General features: G+C 33.0%; 2 protein-coding genes across 2 annotated transcripts in view; both read left to right on the plus strand.

Annotated features, from left to right (window-relative positions):
- LOC145334047 (uncharacterized) overlaps positions 1-27,574 on the plus strand; it is a 344,996-nt gene that overhangs the window by 143,925 nt on the left and 173,497 nt on the right. The gene's annotated exons all lie outside the window — the stretch shown is intronic.
- The window catches only part of LOC145334048 (uncharacterized), an 88,717-nt gene that overhangs the window by 54,585 nt on the left and 6,558 nt on the right, over positions 1-27,574 (plus strand). Inside the window, exons 6-8 of the mRNA XM_080179326.1 lie at positions 8,542-8,611; positions 11,035-11,127; positions 11,566-11,868. Coding sequence (XP_080035452.1) covers positions 8,542-8,611; positions 11,035-11,127; positions 11,566-11,868 — 466 coding nt within the window. The remainder of the gene's footprint in view (positions 1-8,541; positions 8,612-11,034; positions 11,128-11,565; positions 11,869-27,574) is intronic.

Below are 27,574 nucleotides of genomic sequence, written 5' to 3' on the forward strand. Positions count from 1 at the left end.
AGAATTCTTTTGAGGTTGGCCCCCTACCTCCCTTATAGCTACTAAATAGCCTTAAACCTGCCCAATCCCTAATCCAATGCCATTTGGTCCAATAGTTACTGACATCATACTGGACAAACATCCAGCTGGCTTTAGATAGAAACAGTTTCTAGGACCTCTAAATTAGTACGGAAATTGACTTAGCTTAGATTATCAAGTACTCTAGTAAAGTGAAACTTGTAGCTGGCTAAAATAATGTTCCCCCCAATCCAACCTCTTTACCCTATCCCCTCCCACACCTACTGGATGAGCGAATTGACTAATAATTGATGTCAATGATAGCAACCTAATTAAACATTGGAACGGACAAGACACAATATGGTGAAGAGTAGCTGCACCGCAAACATCCAATTTAATGTGTCTGTTTGTTTGGCAATGTCGCAAAAACGGCCATCCAAACACCCTTTATACCCAAACGTCCCCTCCTCCTCCTTCCCTCCCCCGTTTTAAGTATGCAATTTCTTTTTGTCTATCCATTACCGCATTAACAGGACACTATCATACTTTAACTTATTGGTAACTAGCGGCTACGCCCCTAGAGGCCTCTAGTGACACCTTAAGTCTCTACTTTATTTTTGTGATTTCTCTTGGGAGGGTGGGGGTACCCTCCCCCAAAATAGTTATAAACCTTCCCGGGACCTATGAGAAGCTACCTTGTTAACCCTTACAGATCGGGCCCCTATTCCCACCTTAATAGATCGGGGGGGGGGGGGGGTCATATTGACCCCCCCCTCTATCTCGGCTTCTGTTACAGATAAAGACGTAAAATTTTTTTCTGGTGGTTCATGTGTATTTTTAGAGAAAATTACTTTTTCTAGTCATAGCGATCAGGCCGCTCTTTAGCCGCTTTTTAGCGGCCAGCCGCTAAATTTTAAAACAGCTGTAGAGCGGCCAATTTTGCAGCTAGGATGACCAAATTTTAGGACGAACTTTTATTTTTCATAACAAAAAAATTACTTTTTCTGATCATCGCCAAAAAACGGCAAATAACGGAAACCGCCATTTTCGGCGGTTACGGCGGTAAAACGGCGGTTGGCGGCGCCAAATAATATTTTTATCTGTTAATTATTGCTCAAGGATTTACCAAAAAAATTTATAGGTCTCTAGCTGTAATAGAAGCCACGATATTCATGATATATGTCTGTAGTAAAAGCCGGACAAAAATCGGTCATAAAGTCGGTCAGGGTGCGGTCAAACGATCATAACACCACTTTTCTCATTCACCAAAAAAATTTTAGGTTTCTATCTTATATACAAAGTCATAATGTAGAAATTAAGATTTATTTAGAATTTTTTTTTAATTTTGGTGCTACCCAACCGACTTTGACCGGACACCACGACCGACACAGACCAGATATCCTAATAAAATCAACTCTTGCTGACGTATAATTACTAAACTTAAAAAGTCATAAAGTCACAACTCTCTATCTTACCTACAAAAAAAATGACATTGAAAAAATAGAGGGGGGGGTCAATATGACCCCCCCCCCCCGATCTGTAAGGGTTAAGGAGAACCCGGTCGGTTCAGCGGTTAGCGAGATCCTTAGGTACAGACAAACACACATCCTGTTACTTTATTATAATGATTTAAATCTCAACGATAGAATTTGGTATCTAAAAATTAACAATTTTGCCTAATTTTTTCTTCATCTCAAAAAAAGATTATTTATTATTGATATTGTTAATTTTTCAACCTTTCATAGTATTAAGCATGCTGTTATTGTCATTATATACATAGACTTTTTAAAAACTACAGACAAAACAGTAAGGGCTAGCAACACTGGTTTTAACTCTATGATTTTTATTTTAATATTCGTGGAAAATTATCTGTAATACGATGCTATACTTTATTTTTCAGTATGGCTGAGAACCGGTTCTAATTCAGCAGATGTTAATCGGTTTTGAAGACACACTGAAAAAAAGATCAGATTTTCAGTATTTTCTAGATCTCTCTGTAAAAATTCTAGATTAAAAAATTTTTACCCTTTTGATTTGTGTAATAGTTTGAATGTATACTTGACAAACTGAAAGATGAGACTGTCCATTTAAATAGTTTTTAATCGTGAGAAGTTTGGAGCTAAATCTGAATGCTGAATTAAAGCGTTCAAACATTCAAATAAAATACTTGGTATACTTAAAAGTTGCTCTTTTACATCTAACAGATGGCTTTCTGTCTGTCTGATTGTTGGTATGTCTGTAACGCCGTATTGAAATAATAGTCTACATATATAATGCAAATCCACAAAGGAATGAATACATGGCCTTACTTTGGTGTAATTCTTAATTTATCAGTTTATTATTTAATTGCACGACGTTTGTTTTGAAGTTTTATCTGTGCAATAAAATACAAATTTAGGGCTGAACGGTCCAGAATTTGGTACTTTCAAATTAATACAATTTTCCTATTTTCTAACTTTATTGTAAATATACAATGTAAGAATGCATAAATCGAGAGACGGTGACTTCTTTTACACCTTTTGGGGTTTTAGGAGCGCAGTCGCTCTACATATATGCATTGTTCGTATGTTCAAATGTTTATTTTAAGTACTAAGACAATGGACGATAAATTGATGTACTTTCTCAATTATATCAAACAAAATTACCCATTTTGTAGATTAGAATCATAGTTTTAAAAAATTGGACCTATGAATCAAGATTTATTGAAAGCTTCCAAAGTTTTTAAGCCAACCTATGAGAGAATTTGTCCATAAAACTATCATTCTTGGAATAGCGTCTAATAATAATAACACTTATCTTGCATTTTGAATTGTATTGCTTATTATGGATGTTGTCATCCTTGTTCTTATAGATTCTGAGTAAGAGAAAAAGGAGAAAGGGAAATTTCAAGGGAGGGGAGGGGGGGGGGCAATGGAAGAGAAAAGCATTTAAGAAGTCATAGGTCATGTGAAGTAGTATTATCAGTTTCTTTTTTAGTAGCGTAGCTACTCTACAATTAGGTATGTCCTTACGTCAGTTTGTTTGTCATGGGTCATGTGAAGTAGTATTATCAGTTTCTTTTTTTAATAGCGCAGCTACTCTACAATTAGGTATGTCCTTACGTCAGTCTGTTTATCATGGGTCATGTGAAGTAGTATTATCAGTTTCTTTTTTTAGTAGCGCAGCTACTCTACAATTAGGTATGTCCTTACGTCAGTCTGTTTGTCATGGGTCATGTGAAGTAGTATTATCAGTTTCTTTTTTTAGTAGCGCAGCTACTCTACAATTAGGTATGTCCTTACGTCAGTTTGTTTGTCAAAGATCTAGTTAAGTAGTATTATCAGTTTCTTTTTGTAGTAGCGCAGCTACTCTATACTTAGGTATGTCCTTACGTCAGTTTGTTTGTCAAAGGTCTTGTAATGTAGAAGTAAAATTTTTTCCTTAATAGTTTCGTAAGTATGGTTTTAACCCTACAGGGGTTTAGGTTAATTCCCCCCCCCCCCTTAAAAACCTCAAAATAACGCAAAACCTTCCCTTGACCAAAACGTAACATCTCTGAAAATTGTAAACTTCGCAGCAACTTATGGGCGTAATTATTCTTGTTTTTAATACTCTATGGCGCACCTAAATCTTCCTTTATAAGAAAATTAATGTTTTTATTCACGAAATAAATGAAATTTTATATAAAAATTTAACTGAACATTGTATAAATTTTTTTTTTCATTTTTTCTTTATTTATTTTTTCTCTAATTTTAAAAGAAGGGAGGGGTCATTATATATACTGGTCCCCAAACTTTTTATCTTGTTTGTTGACTTTGGGTACATTACTATTTTATTTGATGGGGTAAATTTGTTTGCAATCAGAAGTGTTCATCTATTTATCGTACCTTGTCTTATCCTTTATGTTATGATCATAATTGACAAATTATCGACGTTCTTTAATAATGGCAAATTTATTCATTACTAACGTTGATATTGATTTTAAAAATTGGGTTTACTACCACAAACTTTATCACCATCGTAACACTTTTCTGATAAGGACAATTTGCAATTAATTTGAAGGAAAAAAAATTGGATAAGGGGGGTACTAATTGTTTAAATCACCCCCCCCCCCCCATACGCACGCCCCATGTCTGCTATTTAGTAAACCTCAACCCTGACGACTACTATGCCCTTCAATATTGGGCGGTGCGTACATCAAGGATATATGTCAAAAGTAGTCAAATTAAGCCCTATTTTGGAGTTTTTGGTGTTAGGGTTTTCTAGCAGTGATTTGCCTTATCCAAAATTACCTAATACTTATCAGAGAATGAGGGAATAATAGAGTGTAAATTTTGCTGGTACCCAAAGTTTTATAAATATGCTTCCTTACTCTTAGGCTCCAAAATTTTGATTAAATGCTTCAAACTACCAGTCTTGTTTATCATATTTGGGGATATACTTCAATTAATTGTCCATTGTCTTATCCCTAAAGATCCCTGAATGAACATTAAGGCGCCAAAGTTTCCAAGGGTAATTTGTCAACTTTATATAAAACCTTGCATAGTAGCAACAGTTTTTCTTTTGTGCGCGTCGTTGTTAATTTCCTACTTCCGAATCCATATCCGTTGGTTTCCTATATACACACACACACACACACATACTCTCAAACACACACACACACACACACACACACACACACACACACACACACACACACACAGAGACACACCCAACCCCCATTCAAACGATCTCAAGTAGGGTTTTCGGTGATCATTTTAAAATTTAATCGTTTAGATCATGAAAAGTTATCAAAGTGTTCACCCCACAAAGGCAATAACAAAGCCTCACTGTAAAGCAAAACTGAAATAAAGATTAAATAAAAATCTAGATTATATCCCAATCATGAAGTAATTTAAAACATTATTAGCGCTTCGCGCATTTGATTATTAAATTTCTTATAATAATTTGCTTATAAATGGTTGAAATATTAAATGTAACTTAAAGTTACTATTAGACGAAGTAATATCAAACAGATAACCAACTGTTAGATTGCACTACCCTTTTTTAAAAGTCCTTTAGTTGTGACTTTTTACGCCAAGGCATTCCCCCTAAATTTTATATTATTGTTACTCGATATAGTAGCAATAGGAACCATTTTGATGTCATTAGTTATGGCGCGGTTAGGGCCTAACAACATGTAGACGCTTTACAATTTGATCTAACATGCCACCCCCAAATAAAAATGCATGTTGCGTCCCTATTTCCAGCGCCGACCAAAAAACTTCCTATGCACAGCCCCCAAAATAAACAGAAACTTCCGATTACCCCCAAACTTTGATATACCCCAAAATACAGCAAAATTTTATCACAGCACTATAAAATTATATTTGCATCGTATTATAGACAGCTTTCCGCTAACGATAATTGAAAATTTATAAAATTAAACCTTCGTCTCCTCAAGGCTATCAAAACCGGTATTAATTATATGATATTTATTTTAATTTTCGTGGAAAATTGTCTGTATTACAATGCTATACATGATTTTTCTGTATGCCTGAACACGTGTTCTAATCCAGCGGGTATTAATCGGTTTCGAGGCCATACTAGAAAATAGATTTAAACAAATTATTATTATTTGAAGAAAAACTGTTTTGGTTACAACTAAAATTTATGGTTAAAATCTAACAAAGAAAAAAAATCTGTCAATAAAATCTTCCAAAATAAAAGGCTCGGTTGTCACACGTAAGCCTCCAAAGATTTGGTATCTAAAAAGTTTTTGCACGTTTAAATTGCCAATTTACTAATAGATTTAGACATCAAGATGACTTAAAATCATGAAACGATGTATTGTTATTTTGATTATTTGCTTAAACGTATAAACACCACTATATAAAGATCAATTGCAATATTTGAATTGTAAAATAGAAGCGAGGGGGGGGGGGAGGGAAGACGCAGTTTTTAGAACAATCAAACTAAATTTGGAGGGGGGGGGGGGGGAAGGAAGTCAAGTGCAATTTCATAGGAAACTCGCAAAAAAAAAGGAAAAATTGAACCCCTTTTAAAACTTGTAGCTTCATATGGACATGCTATTTATGTGGTTTATGTCGAATCTATGGTATTACAAGTTTTTTTTAGCCTAAGATTTCGATAACTTCAGAACTGATTGATTTCTACCTTTTATGAAAGTTTCAAATAGGTCCTGGGATGGTTTTATGCTTTCATTTTAGATTAGGCCTTCTGATGGTTTTAGGCTATTTTTCAGCCATGTTGAAAACAGATTCACTAGATGTATCATGATAATAAATGTGAATATATGAAAAGATTTTTAACACAGACAACTACATGGCTTAAGTGGTGAGGACCTTTTTTCGTCTGCTAGCAAATTGCTTTTCCGACGCTATTGGCTTATTATTTAAAGACCCAATAGAAAGTCGCCGGCACAGAGTCCCCAAGCCATGGGTACTAGGTAGTCTATCATATATATCATGATTATTATTATACTTTTCTGTAAATAAAATTTTTAACTATCAACAAAATTAAAAGCTATGAATTTCCTTTTAATAAAAATCAAGGCAAAAAAGTGGTTGAAAATAGGGACATGGATAATGATATCAGGGATCTAAAGGGATAAGACAATGGCCAATAAATTGATGTATATTGTACACCCCAATAATGATACACAAAATTACCCCTTCTCTGGTTTAAAGTTAGTGGTTGAATCGTTTGAACACCCAACTTGATGAACCATCCAATCAAAATGCACTTTGTTCAGACAACGAATAAGAAAACATTATCATAAAAAACGTTGAGGACCAGTAAAGTGTAATAAACAGCCAATTGTCACCTCTCTATCTGCATGGATATACTATGATCATATAAGTAAAAATGCTATGTTGACCTTTCCCTACTAGGCAAAGACCCTGTCTAGATTTTGTATTGGGTCTTACGAATGAACAGACAAATTTAATAATAGAGTAGCTTCACTACTAAAAAATAGTTTTCAGAGTATTTTTCAATTAAGGTTTTTCTCAGCAGAATGAGAATTTGATATACCCCTCTTTCGATTATTTTTTGGAGCACAGCTGCTCTAGAATAATGGATTTATCATTACCTGGATCTTATACCAGATTATCTAATGCTCTAATAAATTGAAATATGTAGCTGGCTAAAACAACTATCACCCCCAAATCCATCTCCTTTACCCAATCCCCTCCACTCTTACTGAATTAACAAATTGACCAATAAATAATGTCCATGTTAGCAACCGAAATTTACGACAATTTTTTCAGTGTTATCAAATCCATGCACATATATTCTATATCCATTTATATAGTTTAAGTTATAAATAGTGTTGTCTGTTTGTTAGTCTATGTCTTTAAATATTCATTCCATTGCAAAAAACGCGATATTGGGTTTGTTTAAATATCCATTTATTTGGCATTTTTCAAGAATGTCAAGTGGGGAAAATTTTTAGAATGTGGGAACCATTTATTTTGATTTAAATAGTACATATGATTTTCATTTAAATTCATTTTTTGGACCCGTGAGAAAATTTTTTAACGTGAGAACCATTTAATTTTCATTGAATTTCATTTTTTGGAAGTGTGGGAAACAACGGGAGAAAAAATATGTTTTAGTATAAAGAAATGTTCTATCAGTTTCAAACCTTTTTCATTCGATAGATCATACTGACTTTGGAAAAACTGTCAGACCGATTTTTGAAATTGAACCTGTGAAAAAAGATATTCAAGTTTTAATTTTTTGTTTTGAAAATATTATTTTACATGTATTGACGCCATCTTGGATTATGAAAATTTTTTTTGTTGGAAGATTTTTTTTCTAAAATATTTTTTAAAAATTAACTTTTTACAATAAAAAAATCTTTGAACTTAAATTGACCAATAATTCAAGAATTTTTTCTCTTTGATTTGGAAGATTTTTTATGATTTTTATTTTTAATGTCAAATAAAAACACAACAGTGAAAAAAATGAAAATTAAATGAAAAAACGTTTAGTCATTTTATTCAAGAAATTATTTGCTAACATCACCTTTTTGTTGCAATAGAATGTTATTTAAGCAAACAAAATTTAGCATAAATGGATATTTAATACCTTGGGATTTAAATATCCATTTATGCTAAATTTTGTTTGCTTAAATAACTCATTTCTAAGGATATTTAATTTAACCCCCTAAAAATTAATTGTTACCTGAGCTGAATCTTTAAATCATTTCAATGGTGCGCCAAATCGGGGTGCGCCGAATTTTAGCCAATCACAGCGCGGCATTTCGTAAAATGCTGTGCTTTCATTGGTGGAAAATTGGATCACCTTTATTTGGCGCACCATTGAAATGATTTAAAGATCCTGCCATTTTTAATACTTTATATCAACTATACTACATTTTTAAAAGTGTTTATAGCTGGCATAATATCGACATAAAGTTTCATATGGTATGAAATAAATATGACCCGGAATAAAATTAAGTATATAACCTTACGCATCCAGCGGGTAGCGAGATCTTTTGTTACAAAAAGACACATAATCATTTTACTTATTTTTATATAAAAATATATCTTGTTTTAGGCGATTGTATGATGAGAAAGAAGTAAGCAAAGAAAGTATTCAACAATTAATGAAAATTATCATTGCACAGGTAACTTATTTATGAAACTGGGCAGAGAAAGAGTTGTAGATTCATTTAATCATCATTGCCTTCTTCAAAGTTGCTAGATTTTCAATTTTAGTAGAACAGCTACTATAAACGTAAATTAGTAAGTCTTTAGTTAAGTCGTGTAGTAAAATAACCCGCGGCAGTAACGTAAATAGAAGCGTGCCTGAGTTCGAGTCTGATGCAGACTGTGGCATACTAGGGACGTTAAAAATGGTATCTACTGCTGGCACTTATTGGGGGGGGGGGGTAGATATACCACACTTTTCTGGGATCTTGCCAAGTCAAGTATCAACTGTTGGGAATATCAAAGGATGACTCCATGCAAAATTTGAGCCGGATCCGGCAAAAACCGGCCGTGAATTTTATGAAAAACCGGTTTTTTCCGGTTTTTAGGGGGTATCTGTAAATCGATTCAGCTGGAGCAAAACCGGTTAGAGGTACAAAAAATTTTACTTCACATGAAATTTAGCCAATGCAATTGCCTACAAAAATGTACTTCATCACCAACTTGATTGGACAACTCTTTCCCCTCCTAAATGTCCATTAAAACCTCGGAAACGGCAAAAATCGCCAAAAATCACGCCTTCGACGGCAAATAACGGCTAAACGGTCAGCCGGAGGCGAATGAAACATAAATAAAGAAATGTCTGCCTCAAAAAGTTGTTCAACATCAAAGAGATGCTTGAAGTCTCTAAAACGACTCCTTCCCCTCCTTTAAGGGGAAAAACTGAAAAAACGTGATTTTCAAAAGTATGCCCACTTCGTGGGTGTGGGGGGCACTGAACCCGTCACCCCAGGGTCACCAAATATAAAGTCTAGGCGGCCCACAATGCTGAATTTTCACCAAGTGAAAGTCTTGTGTCATTATCTCTTATGAGAAAAAAGTTATTAATTAATTTAAATTTCAAATTGTGATTTTTTGATGGATTTCTTTGATGAAATGACAGGCTGGTCAATTTTTAGACCATTTTTTTGCTGTTTTCGGCCCGCCACGCCCAAACGGTTTGAGATAATCTCACGGGACCTTTTGCCCGACCTAAGCCTGGTTATTAGTAAGGTCTAAGAAAAAAAAAATCCCGGATTGGATGAAGCACGACGTCGCTGCGCGCCGTCAAAAATCGCTGGTCGGCTCATTTTGCCCCCTCAAACCCTCACCTCGTGCCATTTTTCTGTGTAAAGATTATAATTATAATCTTTTGCGTAAGTCTGTTTTATTTTCCGAGACCTCACAAATAACCAGACTTAGGTTGGGCAAAAGGTCCCGTGAGATTATCTCAAACCGTTTGGGCGTGACGGCCCAAAAACCGCAAAAAATGGCCTAAAAATTGACCGGCCTGTCATTTCATCAAAGAAATCCATCAAAAAATTTGAAATTTTAATTAATTAATAACTTTTTTCTCATAAGAGATAATGACACAAGACTTTCACTTGGTGAAAATTCAGCATTGTGGGCCGCCTAGACTTTATATTTGGTGACCCTGGGGTGACGGGTTCAGTGCCCCCCACACCCACGAAGTGGGCATACTTTTGAAAATCACGTTTTTTCAGTTATTCCCCTTAAAGGAGGGGAAGGAGTCGTTTTAGAGACTTCAAGCATCTCTTTGATGTTGAACAACTTTTTGAGGCAGACATTTCTTTATTTATGTTTCATTCGCCTCCGGCTGACCGTTTAGCCGTTATTTGCCGCCGAAGGCGTGATTTTTGGCGATTTTTGCCGTTTCCGAGGTTTTAATGGACATTTAGGGGGGGAAAGAGTTGTCCAATCAAGTTGATGATGAAGTACATTTTTGTAGGCAATTGCATTGGCTAAATTTCATGTGAAGTAAAATTTTTTGTACCTCTTACCGGTTTTGCTCCAGCTGAATCGATTTACAGATACCCCCTAAAAACCGGAAAAAACCGGTTTTTCATAAAATTCACGGCCGGTTTTTGCCGGATCCGGCTCAAATTTTGCATGGAGTCATCCTTTGATATTCCCAACAGTTGATACTTGACTTGGCAAGATCCCAGAAAAGTGTGGTATATCTAGGGGGGGGGGGGAGGCGGGGTGAATTCCGCGGCCCATAAACAGGCGAAACTTATGACTATGCACAGTTTGGATAATGCTCTGGCTTCTTTGGAAAATTTACTTAAAGTGTAAAAAAAAGTGTGTTTCCTATTGTCATTTTCAATGCAAACAAAATAATAAATATAAAAATGAATATAACTACGAGATTTAAGGGTTTAGGTTTAGACTGTTTACCACCCTCAAACTTTGAAAACTCTCATTTTACCCCCCCCCCCCCCCATGAAAATAATAAGCTTGGACGTCCCTTGGTTATAGGTTAATCAACAGTCTTAACTTGATTTTTTTGCTACGGATCTTTTTAACAAACTTTATGAACAAAAATCTTTATGCTTTTCAGGGTACCACTATACAGTCCCAACTACAAAGTTTACGTGATAGAGAGAAGGCTATAGAAAATTTTGAACAAAAAGTACATCTACTGCGTATGAAGGTATATACATTTATAGCTTGAAACCTGCCCTGCGAAAGTAAAAGGGGTTAGTGGGTCAAAGTAAAAAAAAACCGCTATGGTTTCTGTGTAAAAAAAAAGTTTAGAGAAAACGGAATCTTAACAAATTTTTGACTTTTAGAATGGTATAAATATGGTTTAATTTCCATATCGTAATTTTGTGTATCATCATTGGGAAAGTACATTAATTTATTGGCAATTGTCTTATCACTTTAGATTCCTGCATTTTCTAATTAATCCTAGCGGCCACGACATCCATATAAAATCCATTTTTAAGATTCCTCGGATTATTATGATAGTACAGCCGTTTTTGAGGCCTTGATAGACAACTTACACATATTGGATGAATAGGATAATTATAATACGGATTTTTGTTATTTTAATAGCAGGTAAAATCAATAAATCTTATATTTTCCCTAGGAATCTGGTAAGGATTATGTCCTGCAAACCTACCTGGAACAGCTACCCTCTACCGGGGGCCTGAATGAGGACCACCAGAACAGTTCCGGCGGGCTCAGCGGTCACGCCAACCTGGAGGTGTCGCCGAAGCCTACCACCGCCACTAAGAACAACGCCAAATTTAAACAACAGAGGTCCAACTCTGAAGACCGGTTAAACACCGCTGCCGCCGCCGTTGCCGGTAAATCGGAACGGAGTCGGAAGGAGATCGGCGGCCTGTCGTTTTTACCCTCGCTTGATATACCTCCACCTGATCAAGTCAAGGTAATATTCATTTAAATGGCCTAAAACCATCCCAAGACAAAATAATACATTCATTTATGGTATGCCAGAATCATTAGCTTCTAAGATAAAAGCTTGTTGCTTTTTATATATGGGCCATATGGGAAGCTACACTTTAAAGGAGAACCATATTGGTTCATCGGTTACAGAGATCCTTTGGTACAAACAGACATACCCACAGAGATATTGTTACTTTTACATAGGGATAGATTCTTCTTTATGCCTTTTTTGCGTGAAATCAATAATCCCCCTCCCTCCCTTTTCCACTTAATTTCTTTTAAAAATGTAACAATGATTTTAATTTACTACATACAAGACAGTTTTATGATCTCACAAATTTATACACAATTTTTAAAAGCGATGCTTTTCTATAATTAGGGTCAGTCCGTACGTCCGTCCGTAACGGACAGCTCTGTTCGTTAATCTAAGAATGTTAGAATTGTCTTATCAACAAATTTACTTACAATTTTGCTTCGACTCTTATACATTTATATTCTGATTATTCAGTTCTGAGACTCTACAAGTGTTAATGTTCGTTTATCCTACCGTTTCAGAGCTTCGCTTTTAAAAATGTTGTCATCCTTGTTTTACATTTATTCAATATTAATTTGCATATAAAAAGTAGCAAAAAGTACAATCAAAGTAAAAAAATATATCTATATTTCAATAAAAATAAAATACAGGTTCTAAAATTAATTATTTTGATAAAAAATTTCCTATTTTATGAGATATCCTTATATAGTAATAGGCGATAACATAAAAACTCTTAAAAAAAACAAATCAAAAACATTGACTTTTCTAGCACAGTAAAATTAAGTTCATATTATGTTTTTAGTAGGTATTATCAATAAATCATTAATTTTTGAAACAGCTTATAGTGCCTAATAAAAATGACATCATACAATACAAATAACCAATGATAGGCCAGAATACATTTTACTAATGGTTAATTACAATGTATACTGGCCGTTCATTGGTCATTTGTATTGAATGACGTCATTTTATATTAGGCACTATAAGTTGTTTCTTAATTTTGATACTTTTGCTTAGACAGATGATAAAATATTAAGCATTTTTTAAACAAAGATATTTTTTTTGGCATGAACGAAAAATGCGCATTTTTTTACCGTGCCCACACACACTATCAGTAGCGAAAATTGAATAGCTCAATTTTGTATAAATTTTTCTAATAGATCTTTTTTTCAATACCAGAGCTACAATACACCTAGAGTGGCTATATTAGTATGACAAGGGTTTTTTGTCTAATCTAGGGCGTGTTATGCTTCAAATTTCAAGTCTAAAATTCTGAAATTATGTCTTTCAATGGAGATGACGGGTTCGAGTCTGGGCATTACCGCGTCATGATAGAGACAACAAAAAGAATAACTACTGTTGCTCTGTGAGAGATTGGGGAATGCCTTTGCCTATAAACAGGCGTGGTGCAACTCATTACCACGCACAGTTGGGACTTTCAGAAAGTGGGTTGGTTGTCTGTGCGCTAGGTCCTTGTAACTAAGACTTTTTGATCGACAAGTTATATTCATGAAACTGATTTATCTTACCTTACACTTAGGGTTGGGCCGGATATCTGGCCAACGCCGGATATCCGGCCGGATAACCGTATATCCGGCATTATAAATCAGCCGAATATCCGGTATCCGAATAGTTTCAATGTCCGTTATCCGGCCGGATATTGAAAATTGCCGGATATCCGGCCCAAACCTACTTAGCCTAGAACTGCTGGCTTTGCAAATTAATCCCTCTAAATAGCTCTATGGTTTCATATGATTTTAATCTATAAATGGAAATTTCTCTAGGATTTTTGATTGCATCACAATAAATCACCCTGCAAGTCTTCATACATTGCAGCTGAATTTTAGAAATAGCACAAATTGCAATTATTAGAACAACAAGGATGATAATATCCATAAATAGCAAAACTCCTGTATTGACAAACGGACAAAGTGGGTTATACAGCAGATATTCATTGTCATAAACAATAAAAAAATTACAAAATATTTTTGCACAATATATGTATTGAATATTGATCTCTTGTAACATGACTGGCAAACTGGCAGACCATGTAAATTATATATTTAATGCTTATTGGTATAGGAAAGCTTCACAAAAAGAAATCCAGCCGCCTAACTTGAATAGCGTCCGAGAAATTAATGTTTCCCCTAATAAGTTTCTTACAGACGGTTGGACGGACGGACATTTCGAATTATTAAGATTTGATCAAGTAATCTAAAGGCATTGTAATATTTCCTGATATTTTTTGTAGTTTTGAAAAATACAATAAAATGATACAGAAGCAAAATATCAGTCTTTAAAATGCTTCATCTTTTTTTATTCCAGATTATTTATAGGCCTTCTTATGCCGCTTAATAAGGTATTCGGGCATGACATGTGTAATTTTACAAAGTGTCTCAAAAATCAGCCATGTGACATCATAAAAATGAGGAGAAGTGGGAAAGAAACTCCCTAAAAAAGAGATGGATAATCCTTCATTTTTATGACTTTACATGGCTGATTTTGAGACACTTTGTAAAGTTATATGTTCTCTGGATGGTTTCTGGAAAATATCAAACTATTAAGAAATTTATCATCCTATAAATAGTAAGCTAAAAACATCAATAAAACAAGGATGACAACATAGAATCCTATGCATTTAATTTATTTATTTTTATTGTTTAACGCAATTTTAATAATGACAAATAATGGTAATACACCTAATGTTAATTATTTCATTAAGAAAATAAAAATTATTTTAATATATTTTCCAGTATGGCTTCGAAACCGATTAATATCCGGTGGATTAGAACCATTTCTCAGCAATACTGAAAAATTACGTAAAGCATCGTATTACAGACAATTTTACCGGGACTTAGGTCCCTCGTGGCTAACAAAACTGGTTTTAATCTTTTCATTTAAATATCCGCGGAAAGCTGTCTATAGTACGATGCGATAACTAACTATTATTACATTATGAAATTTGTCAAATATAAGGAAATGTTATTTTTCCATATTGATTGAACATGGACTAACTACCTAACGCTTAATTTTGGCAGGTTCGTCCATAAATCACTAATAATTCCCATAACTTTGGGACAGGGAATGATATTATAAAAAATTGTGGACTTTTTTTCAAGGAGGGGGGGGGGTGGATTTTTTCTAGAGGTGGTTTACCCTCTCCCAAAATAGATTTTTCTTAACTTACTAGGGCCTTTAAGAAGCTTCACTGTATAGGAAAACCATATCGGTCCAACGGTTAGCAAGATCCTTTGGTACAGACAGACAGACATTTAAAAGGATTAGTTTGTCGATAAAGCTAGTCAAAGCCAATTTTGTTAAATGTCATAAAGTCGAAAGAATTAAACTTTAATAATATGATTTGAATATTAGATTAAAACACTAGAGTAAGAAAGGGTTAAATAACTATATCTCCCCATCGCAATCGTCTTGTGCAACCTTCCTATTGGTTCATTGAAAATCAACCAATGGTATCGCTTATATTAACACAGCTAAGTAGCAGAAAATAATTTAGAAGCAGATGAAAGAGGTCTTTGAAAAAGGAAGGGAGGTAGTTGTCTGTATATACATCTATACTATAGAGATGTTATTGGAATATCGACATTTCGATAATATGTCAGCTATGACTACTTTTAGTTTTGTCGACATAATTTTTTACATTTAAATTTCTTTCAATTCCAATTTCTATCTTATTATATGTCTCTATCCTTTTGCCATGGGTAGATATTTTGATTGGCTATCTCCAAAAAAAATGAGTTTGCAACAAGTCAAAGTTGCTTCACTAAAAAGTTGAAAAATTACAGTTTTGCCTCCTTCCAATAGTCAATTACAATTACTTTTTTAGCTTTTTCCCCATAGATATAAAATCAAGAGTGTGTTATATTTAGGGGGTGTATAATGACCAATTAGTGCAGAGGAATATGAATTCCCCCCCTTCCCCCCCCCCCCCCACCTAAAAAAACATGCCCCTGTTCAATCCTATTAATTTTGTGACTTGATTTAAAAACTCTTTGGAACAAGCTAAATCTCAACAAGCTAAATGCCCATTTTTGGAATTAAAATATCTTTTAGTCATACACTGAAAAAAAATAAAAGCTTATAAATTCATACACTTTTAGAATTGTGTTTGATTCCTAAGACGAATAGGTATAATGTTATAAGCGTAAAATCGCTATAAATAAGTCTTAAAATGTAGGTATGTCCATACTAAGTATGTACTATTAATACTTTAAAAGTATGTTTAAAATAAAATGAATATATTTGTCAATGATCGTATGTGTGACTGTCTCATTTGTTATAATCCATATTAATTTTTGTATGTTTTTGATAAGGGTTGGGCCGGAGACTTTTTTAGTCAAATACCATATACCGTATATCCGGCTAATTTCAAATGCCGGATATCCGGTATCCGTCCGGATATCTGGCTATCGCCTGATATCCGGCAAATTACCGGATATCTGGCCAGATAACCTGATATCTGACATTAGAAATCAGCCGGATATCCGACCCAACCCTATTTTTAATAAGGTCTCTATTCTCTAATTCAAAACAAAAATATTTTTTACAGTAAATTTTTGGTTGTGGGGAAAAAGGTGGGTCCGGCTTTCTGGCATATCTCAAATTTGGCGAACTTAAAACTTTGCAACGCCTAAATAGAAATTATTTTTTTCTATTTAGAATATTTACATTCTATATTTAAATGCACTAAAAATTATTAAAGGATTATTATTTTGTATATCAAAAACATTAATTTGATTTTAAAAATTAGCTGTTGTATCGGAGACAACTTCGCAGGAAACTAAATAACATTCGTGTTACATCTAGGATGACTTTAGAGTTTAAGTTTTAGTAGCGAATTTACTCTATGTTTAACCCTAAACGGTCGGTACCCTTTTCTGGACCTTAATAGGTTTGGGGGGGGGGGGGAGCGTTGAAGTTCCCCCCTATTAAACAAACATCCTGTTATTTTCTTATGAGGATTGCTAACTATTCTTTTTAAAAGCGAAGCTTTTCTATAATTAGGTTCGGTCCGCCCGTCCGTCCGTAACGGATAGCTTTTTTCGTTAATTTAGGCATGTTAGAATTGTCCTATCGATTTCAAATTTTGAATGGTGATTCCTTTAATAGTTAGGTACAATTTAGAAAGCGTAGCAACTCTATAACCATTACCAAAATGTCCGTACGTCCATTTTAAACATGTTGATTTTTTACTTTTTTAAAAGCGAAGCTTTTCTATAATTAGGGTCGGTCCGTCCATCCGTACGTCCGTACGTCCGTCTGTCCGTCTGTCCGTAATGGATAGCTCTTTTCGTTAATTTAGGCATGTTAGAATAGTCCTATCGATTTCAAATTTTGCATGGTGATTCCTTTAGTAGTTAGGTACAATTTAGAAAGCGTAGCAACCCTATAATCATTACCAAAATGTCCGTACGTCTAATTTAAACTGTTTTTAACCTATTTTTTTATCATATATCAAAAATATACTATGATACCAGCCGAATCAGACTGCAGAGCCCAAATTTGAATTAAGTCCCCAATAAACTTTTTTTGGGGGATTTAAAAATCAATTTTATATGTTGCTGTGATCATTTTGATGGAAGCAAAAGCATTTTTTAGTTTGGGGTTAAATTGTTTCTTACAGAACAATTTGATGTGATTCAGATTATATCAATGCAATAATAAAAACTCTACTCTGTTCGATGCAAATAATTTTTTTCTAAAACAATAATTTATATAGAAGAAATTTAACATTAAAATAAAACATATTATTCTGAAGTCTGAACCAATTAAAAGTCTTGTTTCATTTCAGTTTTTTACAATTCAAAAAAGAGTGTTTTCACAAAGTGACTTATTTCCAATGTAGTTAAATGATTTTTATTTAATTAAAATGAAAAGAATGAAAACTATACATATAAAAGATACATGCTTTTTAAAAATATTTAAAAAAATAAGTTTGAATAATCTTATATTTTATCATATTTGTATATGTGACAAAAAAAATTGTTGTATTGCGTAAACATTTGTTGTCATCTTTCACTATTTAACCCTTTACAGCCAATTTTTTTTGTGTTTTAAATAAGTGATGGAAAACAAGCACGATAATGTTAATTCATTGATATATTGTAAAGAATTAACTTTTTAATGAATTAATTTAGATGAAATCAAAAGGCCTAATTTTACTCTATACCAGAATACTTTATATATGAAGCAAAACACTCTAAAAGCTACAAATTTTACCCAAATAAAAAAAGACCTTTTGCTCTGATCAAAAAAGACCACAGCAACAGTAAAATTAATTTTTAAATCCCCTCAAAAAAGTTTATTGGGGACTTAATTCAAATTTAGGCTCTGCAGTTTAATTCTACTGGTGTCATAGTATATTTTTGATATATGTTTTAAAAATGGGTTAAAAACAGTTTAAACATGTTGTTTTTTTTCTTTTTTAACAATAAATTTTTATGTGATCTAATAATCCGATTGATCTGATTTTTGGTATACTGTTTCCTGGGACAACAAAGTATAATGTTATAAGCGAAGCAACTCTATAATCAAGTCCTAAATATGTAAGTATGTCCATAAACATTATCCTGTATAAAGCAGTTTTTCAACAAATTCACTTACAATTTTGCTTTGACTCTTATACTTATATATTCTGATTATTCAGTTCTGACACTATATAAGTGTTCATGTCCGTTTGTCCTACCGTTTCAGTGCTTCGCTTTTATGGATGTTGTCATCCTTGTTAACAACAAATTTTTTGTGATCTAATCATCCGATTGATCTGATTTTTGGTGTATTAATTCCTGGGACAACAAACTAAAATGTTATAAGCGAAGCAACTCTATAATCAAGTCCTAAAAATGTAAGTATGTCCATAAACATTATCCTGTATTAAGCAGTTTTTCAACAAATTAAATGTTGACAAAGAATTTTAGCCTTCTATCTTAAATGGCAGCTTAGAAAATCACAATTTCCAAAAAGTATTATTGACTGACAGACTGATGGACTGATGGACAGACTGACAGACAGATGGACAGACATCTCAATATCTCTAAAATTAAGCTCAGAGCCTAAATTTTTAATGTTTGTGGGGTCTTTTGCTCAACTAGCTCCTAAAAGGAAATTCCCAATATGAATTCTGTATTGATTACTTAGTACGGTTATGTTAAGAAAGTTTTCTGGAAAAAATCATCTCAATATTTCTAAAAATAAGCTCAGAACTTAATTTTTTAGTGTTTGGGGGTCTTATGCTCCACTAGCCCCTAGAAGGAAAGTCTCAAAATGAAATCTGTAATGATTACTTAATTGGTTATGTTAACAAAGTTTTCTGGGAAAAAAATCATTTCAATATCTTTAAAAATAAGCTCAGATTTAAAATGTTAGTGTTTGGGGGGTCTTTTGCTCCAATAGCCTCTAGAGGGAAAGTTCCAAAATGAAATCTATAATGATTACTTAGTATTGTTATGTTTACTACAAAAAAAAAATCATCTCAATATCTTTAAAAATAAGCTCAGAACCTAAATTTCAGTGTTTTGGGGTCTTTTGCTCCACTAGCCCCTAGAAGGAATGTTCTAAAATGAAATCTGTAATGATTACTTAGTTTGGTTATGTTAAAAAAGTTTTCTGAAAAAAAATCATCTCAATATCTTTAAAAATAAGCTTAGAACTAAAATTTCTACTGTTTAGGAGTCTTTTGCTCCACTAGCCCCTAGAGGGAAAGTCTCAAAATGAAATCTGTAATGTTTACTTAGTTTGGTTATGTTAAAAAAGTTTTCTGGAAAAATAAATCATCTCAATATCTCTAAAAATAAGCTCAGAACCTAAATTTTTAGTGTTTGGGGGGTTCTTTTGCCACACTAGCCCCTAGAGGGAAAGTCACAAAATTAAATTTTTAAAGTTTTATGGGTAGATCCAGTCATGTAAGAGAGCTTACAAAAAGAATTAGGTTGATAACTAGAAAAACAAGCCAGGGCAAAATTTGCTATTGAATTTCATTTCCTATAAGTGTACTAACTTCCCCCCTCCCCCCTTATTTCATTTTTTTTGCCAGCCGCTAAATATTAAAACAGCTGTAGAGCGGCCAATTCTAAAGCTATGATAACCAAATTTTAGGACGAACTCTAAGTTTACATAACAAAAAAATATTTTTCTGACCATCGCCGAAAAACGGCAAATAACGGAAACCGCCATTTTCGGCGTTTACGGCGGTTGCAGACGCCAATTAAGTTTTTTTATATGTTTATGATTACAGTAATAGACTACATACAAAATTGGCTGGTCTAGAGCTGTTTTGCTCCACTAGCCCCAAGAGGGAAAGTCCCAGGATGAAATCTGTAAGTGTACAAACTCCCACCCTAAATTTTTTTATGGAATATGGATATGATTATACATGAATTATAATAAAATTAATAAAATTTACCTATTATTGCCCTTTGGCGCATATCTTATTACAGACTTCCTCATTTGGCAACATCCATATAAGAAAACCTCTGAAATGTAGGACAAACGAACATAAACACTTGTAGCGTATCAGAACTTAATAAGAAGAATACTAAACACAGGTCTAAAAAAAATTTGAAGTAAAGTAAATTTGTTGCAATCTTCTTTAATACAGGAGAATTTTTAAGGACATTTTCAACTTATTTATAGAGATAATTTGCTTATAACAATGTACCTTGTTGTAATAGGAATCAGAATCCCAAAAATTAGCTGAATAAATAAAAAATCATCATGTTTTAGATGTACTTTCTAGTAACAATTATAAAGTTGCTACAATTCAAAAACCATACCTAATTATTATAGGAATCATTATAAAAAGTTTGAAATTAATAGGACAATTCTAACCTGTTTAATTTAACCAGAAGAGCTAACTCTGCCAGAATAATAAACTTACATACAGACAGACAGACTTTAATTATATAAAAGGTTTGCTTTTAAAAGCTGATATGAATTTACTCACTAACAGAATAATACTGATTAATTTTCCAATATTTTTCTCAACCAGAGTACACTTGAACAGAATATATTTGTTTTATTTTTGAATCTTTAACCATTTGAGGGTGAGGAGAAAGTTGTGACGTGTAGTAGTGGAGTTGCAGAGCAAAGGTCTTGCTCCGAAACGGTTGACACAAGAACTAAAAGCTAAAATACAAAATACATACATTGCTCTCAAGTCAGGAAGAAAGGGACTATACATCACAGTTGAATGGCAGGAAAATGTTGGCAAATAAACTAATTTTTAAAAGCAAATCTACACTACAACTCACTTTGTTTTTTCTCCCTGTTAATCTATCACTCTGTTTGAAATCCTATAAGGAAAATACCTAAAAAATATAAAAAATTAAAAATAAATGTAGTAAAAAAGTTACATTAACTCTTTACAGTCGGGCCCCTTGCCGCACCTTAATCGGTCGGGGGGGGGGGGGGGGGGGGGGGGGTGTTCAACGCCCCCCTTATTATCTCACTTCCTGTCAGAGCTAGAGGGCTAAATTTTTTTGTGCAAGTCCCCTGTTTGATAATGAATTTCCGACCTATTATAAGTCTAAGTCAATTTTCGCTTCCTTCACCCTTTTATTTAACAACCTTTGTTTTTAGGTCTTTTTTTACTTAAAAATTTCAAACGGCTGTAATTTTCTTATTTTTGAAGCTAGAAGAAAATTTTTTTTCCAGAAAATGTTTATCTTTATGTAAATTTTACATTAGAAATATCAAAATATAAATTTCTGCGGCCGCAGCTGTACTTGGCAGCTGCAAGCCGCCGCAGTTGGCGGTCGGCGGGAAAACGGCGGCGGATCTTCATGAAATTTTAATATGTAATGTAGACATGTAAGAAAATCTTAAGTTTAAAATTTGAAGTCTCTTAGTCAAAAATTGCGGCCACAGGAGCCTTTTAAAGATTTCTGGAGACCTGGAGGATCAGGACCTGCAGGATCAAACCTGGAACCTGAAAGTGACTTGAACACCTGTATTTTATATAAGGATGTACTACTAGAGGATTTTTTAGTATTTTGGCATGATAAAATGCTTTAGTCAAAAAAATATTTTTGCTCTTTACCTGGATGACCCTGCCAGGTTTGCTGGCATCCTGTGCCCTCCAGGATGGAGATATTCAAAAAATTCCAACTCTCAGTTATGTGTCATACCCATACTTAAAAAGTCAAGCAGTTTGGGATCTTTATCTTTCACACACAGAAAATGAGATAGAAAAAACAGGATGGAAAAAATCGAAAATGAGATAGAAAAAACAGGATAGAAAAAAAAAACGCCCCCACCCCCAGACCGTTAAGGGTTGACAGACATCTAAATTATAGATAAAATTCGCCAACAATTTCAAGATCCATATTTCAACTCCATTTATCCCTGCAAACATAATTTACGATAGCCTGATATCTAGTTGCCGAATGTGTACGCAGTTTCCTGGGTGTTTCCTCATCCTCGCTCAATATTTACTACTAGCTACAAATCTTCAAACTTCCCTTAAAAAAATCAAAATTTGAATGTGTAAACGATTTATACAATATACATTATAAATTTGAATTTTTTAAATTTTGATTTTTTTTTTTTTGAAGTTTGAAGCTTTTTTAGCTAGTAGTAAATATTGAGCTAGGATGAGGAAACACTCAGGAAACTGCGTACACATTCGGCAACTAGATATCAGGCTATCTAATTTACATTGATGCAAATACATTCAAACACATGCGACGCATGTGAATTAATTGATACTTTATCTAAAGTCGCTTGTAATAAAAGATTTAAATATATCTATGTATATAAAATACATTAATATACAGATTTTTATTTTTGTTTAAATTTCAATTATTGGTGGTGTTTAAACCACTTTTTTGAACAACGCCCCCATAAAACGTTTCCATGTATAAATTGAAGAAAAGTACATTAAGCTATTAAGTACATCGATAAAGTATTTTTTTTCTTCATAGTATTTAAATCAATTTTTGAAACAAACTTAGAAAAAAAGCTTTTGAGATTTTAATAATCATTAATTAATTCTTTTAAAAAAAAATTTATTTAAATATCTGAAAATTTGCCGTTAGTTCTTAGTTGGTATAAAACAAAATAATTTAGAGTAGCGGGGCTACTCTATTACTATTAATATTACAGAAATTTTAAATGAGTAGTAAGTGAATATCATAATATTAGCACCAGTTTTGTTAGCTCAGGCATTTGGAACCTTGTTTTCACTTATTATCCATGGAAAGATGTCTATAATACGATGTGGTAAATTACTCAGCTAAATTTATTTAGGATCTACAATATTTTGATATACATGATACAAAATATATTTTTTTTTATTTAATGAAAAAAATATATTTCTTTTATTTCATGAAAAAAAACATTTTCTACTTTTCATCCCTTTTGTCCTTGTTAACACAGTATAAACTTTGTACAGCAGAGAAAGAGTGGGCAATGACAATAGTCCCCAAAGTTTTAAATAACGTTTTCTTATTTATTATTTGGGGATTGAGTCAATTTGAATTGGTTGCATCAATAGGTTGAGTGTTCACACTTTTTAACCACAAATTTTAATCTACATAAGGGGTTATTCTAAGTATCATCATCGGGGATGTATATTAATTTATCAGCCATTGTCTTATCCCTTTAGATCCATTACACTCACTACTGTATACAACTTCTAATTTAATTTGCTTTTGTGTATTGATAAAACAATATGCTTACGTGATAATATGCGGAAATGACCGCACACCGTTGAATTGGTCTTTTCCCCCCCAACTAATTTGTTTCACTACGCCTCCCACTGTATAAAAGTAGTCAGTAATTAAGAACGATAAATCATGAGATATTTGATCATGCACCTCATGCGTGGACCCACCATATTACCCACAACCAAATTTTTTCCATGTATGCACATTTTTTCAACCTTCGATATCTTGTCTATCTACTTCATTTTCTTTCTCTATCTCTCTATCTCTTTCTCTCTCTCTCTCTCTCTCTCTCTCTCTTTTTCTCTCTCACCCTTATCTCTTTTTAAAATTGCAATAACTTTATAAAAAAGTATTAAAAAATCAGGAAAATTTTGCTTAAATTTTAAATTCACTAAAAGTTAAGCTTCTCTATAAATAACGTACTTGTCCGGCCGTCAATCAGAGTAACCTCCACAATGTGCGTTAATAGATATTTATCAGTGGGTTGTGCCATAATTACCAGGAAGGGAGAGGACCATGTGGTACCCAAAGTTTTTATCTCTAGGGTATTTTTATTAACTATTGATTGGTTAGCACAAACTAGCAGTGTTTAAACTATTCACTCAACAATTTGAATCTTCAGAAAGGGGCAATTTTTAACATCATATTTGGGGATATTCATCAATTTATCGCCCATTGTCTTATTAATTTATATTCCTACAAAATCATCTAATGTTTTTTATAACGTAAATTTGGTCATTATAGTAAATTTATTGTTTTATTGCAAAAACTAAATCACCTAAATATTACCTATCTATTTAAATAAGTTAACCCATGTTTTGAATAGATTAATCTACTCCCTCCATCTTTGTTACTTTTCAATTATAAAAGTGTTGTGCTTTTCAGAGAGGGAGGGGACATTGTTCATTATACTAGTCCCCAAAGTTTTATAATAACCTAATTTTATTCATTGGTATACTAATTTTATTGAATTATGATTGGTTGGTTCATTAAGTTGAGTGTCCAAACGTCTCAACCACAAATTGCAATCTACAGAAAGGGTAATTTTGTGTAAATTCCTTGGGGATGTACATCAATTAATCGGCTATTGTCCTATCCATTTATATCACTTTGATTATAGCGTAAGTGAAGACACACTATATAAAATGTAACCATTAGATATGATCTAAATAACTGTATTACTTATTGAAAATAATATTATTGAACACAATATCCCATTAAATTGCTTTTTACCACTAAAGCCCCCCTTAGCCGTGTCTACTAATATCTCTTAAACGGCTTAAACGGTTACTCCACAAAGCTTCGAAAAGCTTGATATTAGTCCTGGGCAGGGTTGTGGCTATTTTTAGATTTTCATAATAGCTAATTGAACAGATATTTGCGATAACATTATTAAAAAATATTTTGACTTTTGTATATATAGGCTGCAACGCTCAAAATACTAATAAGGACGCTTTTCTAATAATGATACTATTTTGATTTTGAGGGGGGGGGGGAGTGGGATCATTTTATCCCACGAATGGATATTGATCGCTTCCCACGAAAAGTGCTGTTATTTATTTTGAATGGGAAGAAACCGCGACACAAAAATAATAACACCTAAATTATTTATTGGGGTATTTTCCCGCAACTGCAAATATAAACCCGCCGTTTTAGCCAAAATTGTAAACACGTGACTAGTTGTTTGATTTGAGATTTGCACCAAAACCCGTCACAACAAGAGCATAAAGAAGAAACAATTCTTTTTTTAATTTTTGATGTTTTACAATAAGTAGGCAGAAAGCCTTGGCCCATTAACAGATTAAAAACCCATATTTTACCTATATTATACCTAATATAATTTTAATTTTTTTTTAATGTACAAAAAGTAAAAAGTGACTTTCTTTTGAAAAAGTTGAAAGCTTCTATGAAAAGCCCGTTTTAGAGATCTATTCCCTCAGACAGACGAACAGACCCACTATTACATAGTATAAGAAAGTAGTTAGAATTAAGTATAAAACATAAAAAAATTGCTTAATTAAATAAACGTTAATCTATAGGTTTTTTTCAACAAATTATTTGGGCTGAGCCAACTTTATGAAAATAACAGATATTTTTAGAGGGACGAAAACCCTAAAAATTTTAAAAATAAATCTTCAAAATCTTAGTAAAAATTGACAATTAAACATTGCATTGTAGGAAAAAAATGTTTTTAGTTGGTATATTGTCCTTCTGAATTTGTTATAAACCAAGTTAAAAAATATAATTATTAAACTGTCATTTTAGCCTTAATTCTAATAGAATTTTCATATCCTATTTAAAGCAAAATGGACAGACAGACGAACAAAGTAAGTTGTATACTAGATGCTCAATGGTTCTGTTAATCTTCACAAGAAATTTTAAACATTTATCTTTAATAGAAGCCGAGAAAGTCCATTTCGAATAAAATAGTTATGATAGAAAGACGAAAATAAATAAAAATAAAAGTTTCCTAGGTATTCTAGCAATTTCATCCCCCTTTTATCATTCTAATGTTATAATACCTCTATTCTAATAATAGGTAAATAATTTTGTCACACCTTTGCGGTATGAAATGGAGCAATTGACAAAGATCTGAAGGGATAAGACAATGGCCGATAAATTGATGTTTATCCTCAATAATGATACCCCTTCTATAGATTACAATTAGTGGTTGAAACATTTGGACTCAACTTTATGAACCAACCAATCAAAATTCAATGAAAGTCCCCAAAATTGTCAAGCCAACGAATAAAGAAACGCTATTATAAAACTTTTGGGACTAGTGTAATAAACAGCCCATTATCCCATCTCTCTCTCTCTCTCTGCGTTCTCTTATTCGTTGGTAGATTTATTTTTGAACCTGAAGGCGGTAAACATCAGTAGAGAAGAGGCATGCCCATTTCCTTATTAAGGGGAGTGTAGTTATCCCCTAAGACCCCCTCCAACACACCCAGGCTTCTAAATTAAGTAAATAAAATGTGTAAGAAAATATTACACTAAAAATTTGAGGGTTTATTAAACAATGCTTTCAAAAAAAAAAGTATGACATTTAATTCTAATCTAATAATCAACTATTACAGTTAAAATCATAATTTGCTTAAAAATAAAAAAAATTGAGCTATTTTCTTTTTGTACTTTTGTTATTATATTGTATTAATACTTTAATATTCATTGTTTAATGAAAATATGGTTGTTGCTGCGTTATTTATGTTCATAATTGTTCTTACTGCGTTTTTTCTATAATGGTTGAAACAGTATCAAAATAATCTCTTAAAATTGACACTAAGTTTCCAGATTATTAAGGATAAAAACCTTGTTACAAAAAGGTTGAAAACTAACCTTCATATAAATCCCAAGAGAATTTGCAACAAAAAACATCTAGGGGGCGATTTTTCTTGGGAGGGTGGCCGTATCCTTCCCCAAAATAGTTAAATACCTTCCCAGGACCTATGAGAAGCTACCCTGTAAAGGAGAACCATATTGGTTCAGTGAATAGACAGAAGATAAAAATTAAAAAGATTTTTGCAATTTTCAATCTATTTTCTCAAACTTAATTATAGATCCTTGTAAAAATGTCCTAAAAAATAGGAACCAAAAAAACAAGAATATTGTTATCCAATGTTAGGGAGTTTGAAAAGAAGTTAAATAGAATAAGTTCACAGAGCCTTCAATTGTATTACTGCAACACTTTTTAAATAAATCATTTTTATTATTTTTATAAAAATTACTTTTGTGTGTAAGTAAATTTTGACAAATGCATGATTAACCCGGGGATTTAAAGGGATAGGACAATAGCCGATGAATTGGTGTACATCCCCAATGAAGGTACACAAAATTACCCCTTCTGTACATTAAAAATTAGCGGTTGAAAGTTTAAGCACTCAACTTAATTAGCTAACAAATCTAAATTTACTAAAGTCTCCAAAGTTGTTAAACCAACGAATTATAAATCATTATTATAAAACTTTGGGGAC

Source organism: Acartia tonsa, chromosome 12 (genome assembly GCF_053477335.1).
Source record: "Acartia tonsa isolate MP-2025a chromosome 12, ASM5347733v1, whole genome shotgun sequence".
In the NCBI taxonomy this organism is placed as follows: domain Eukaryota; kingdom Metazoa; phylum Arthropoda; class Copepoda; order Calanoida; family Acartiidae; genus Acartia; species Acartia tonsa.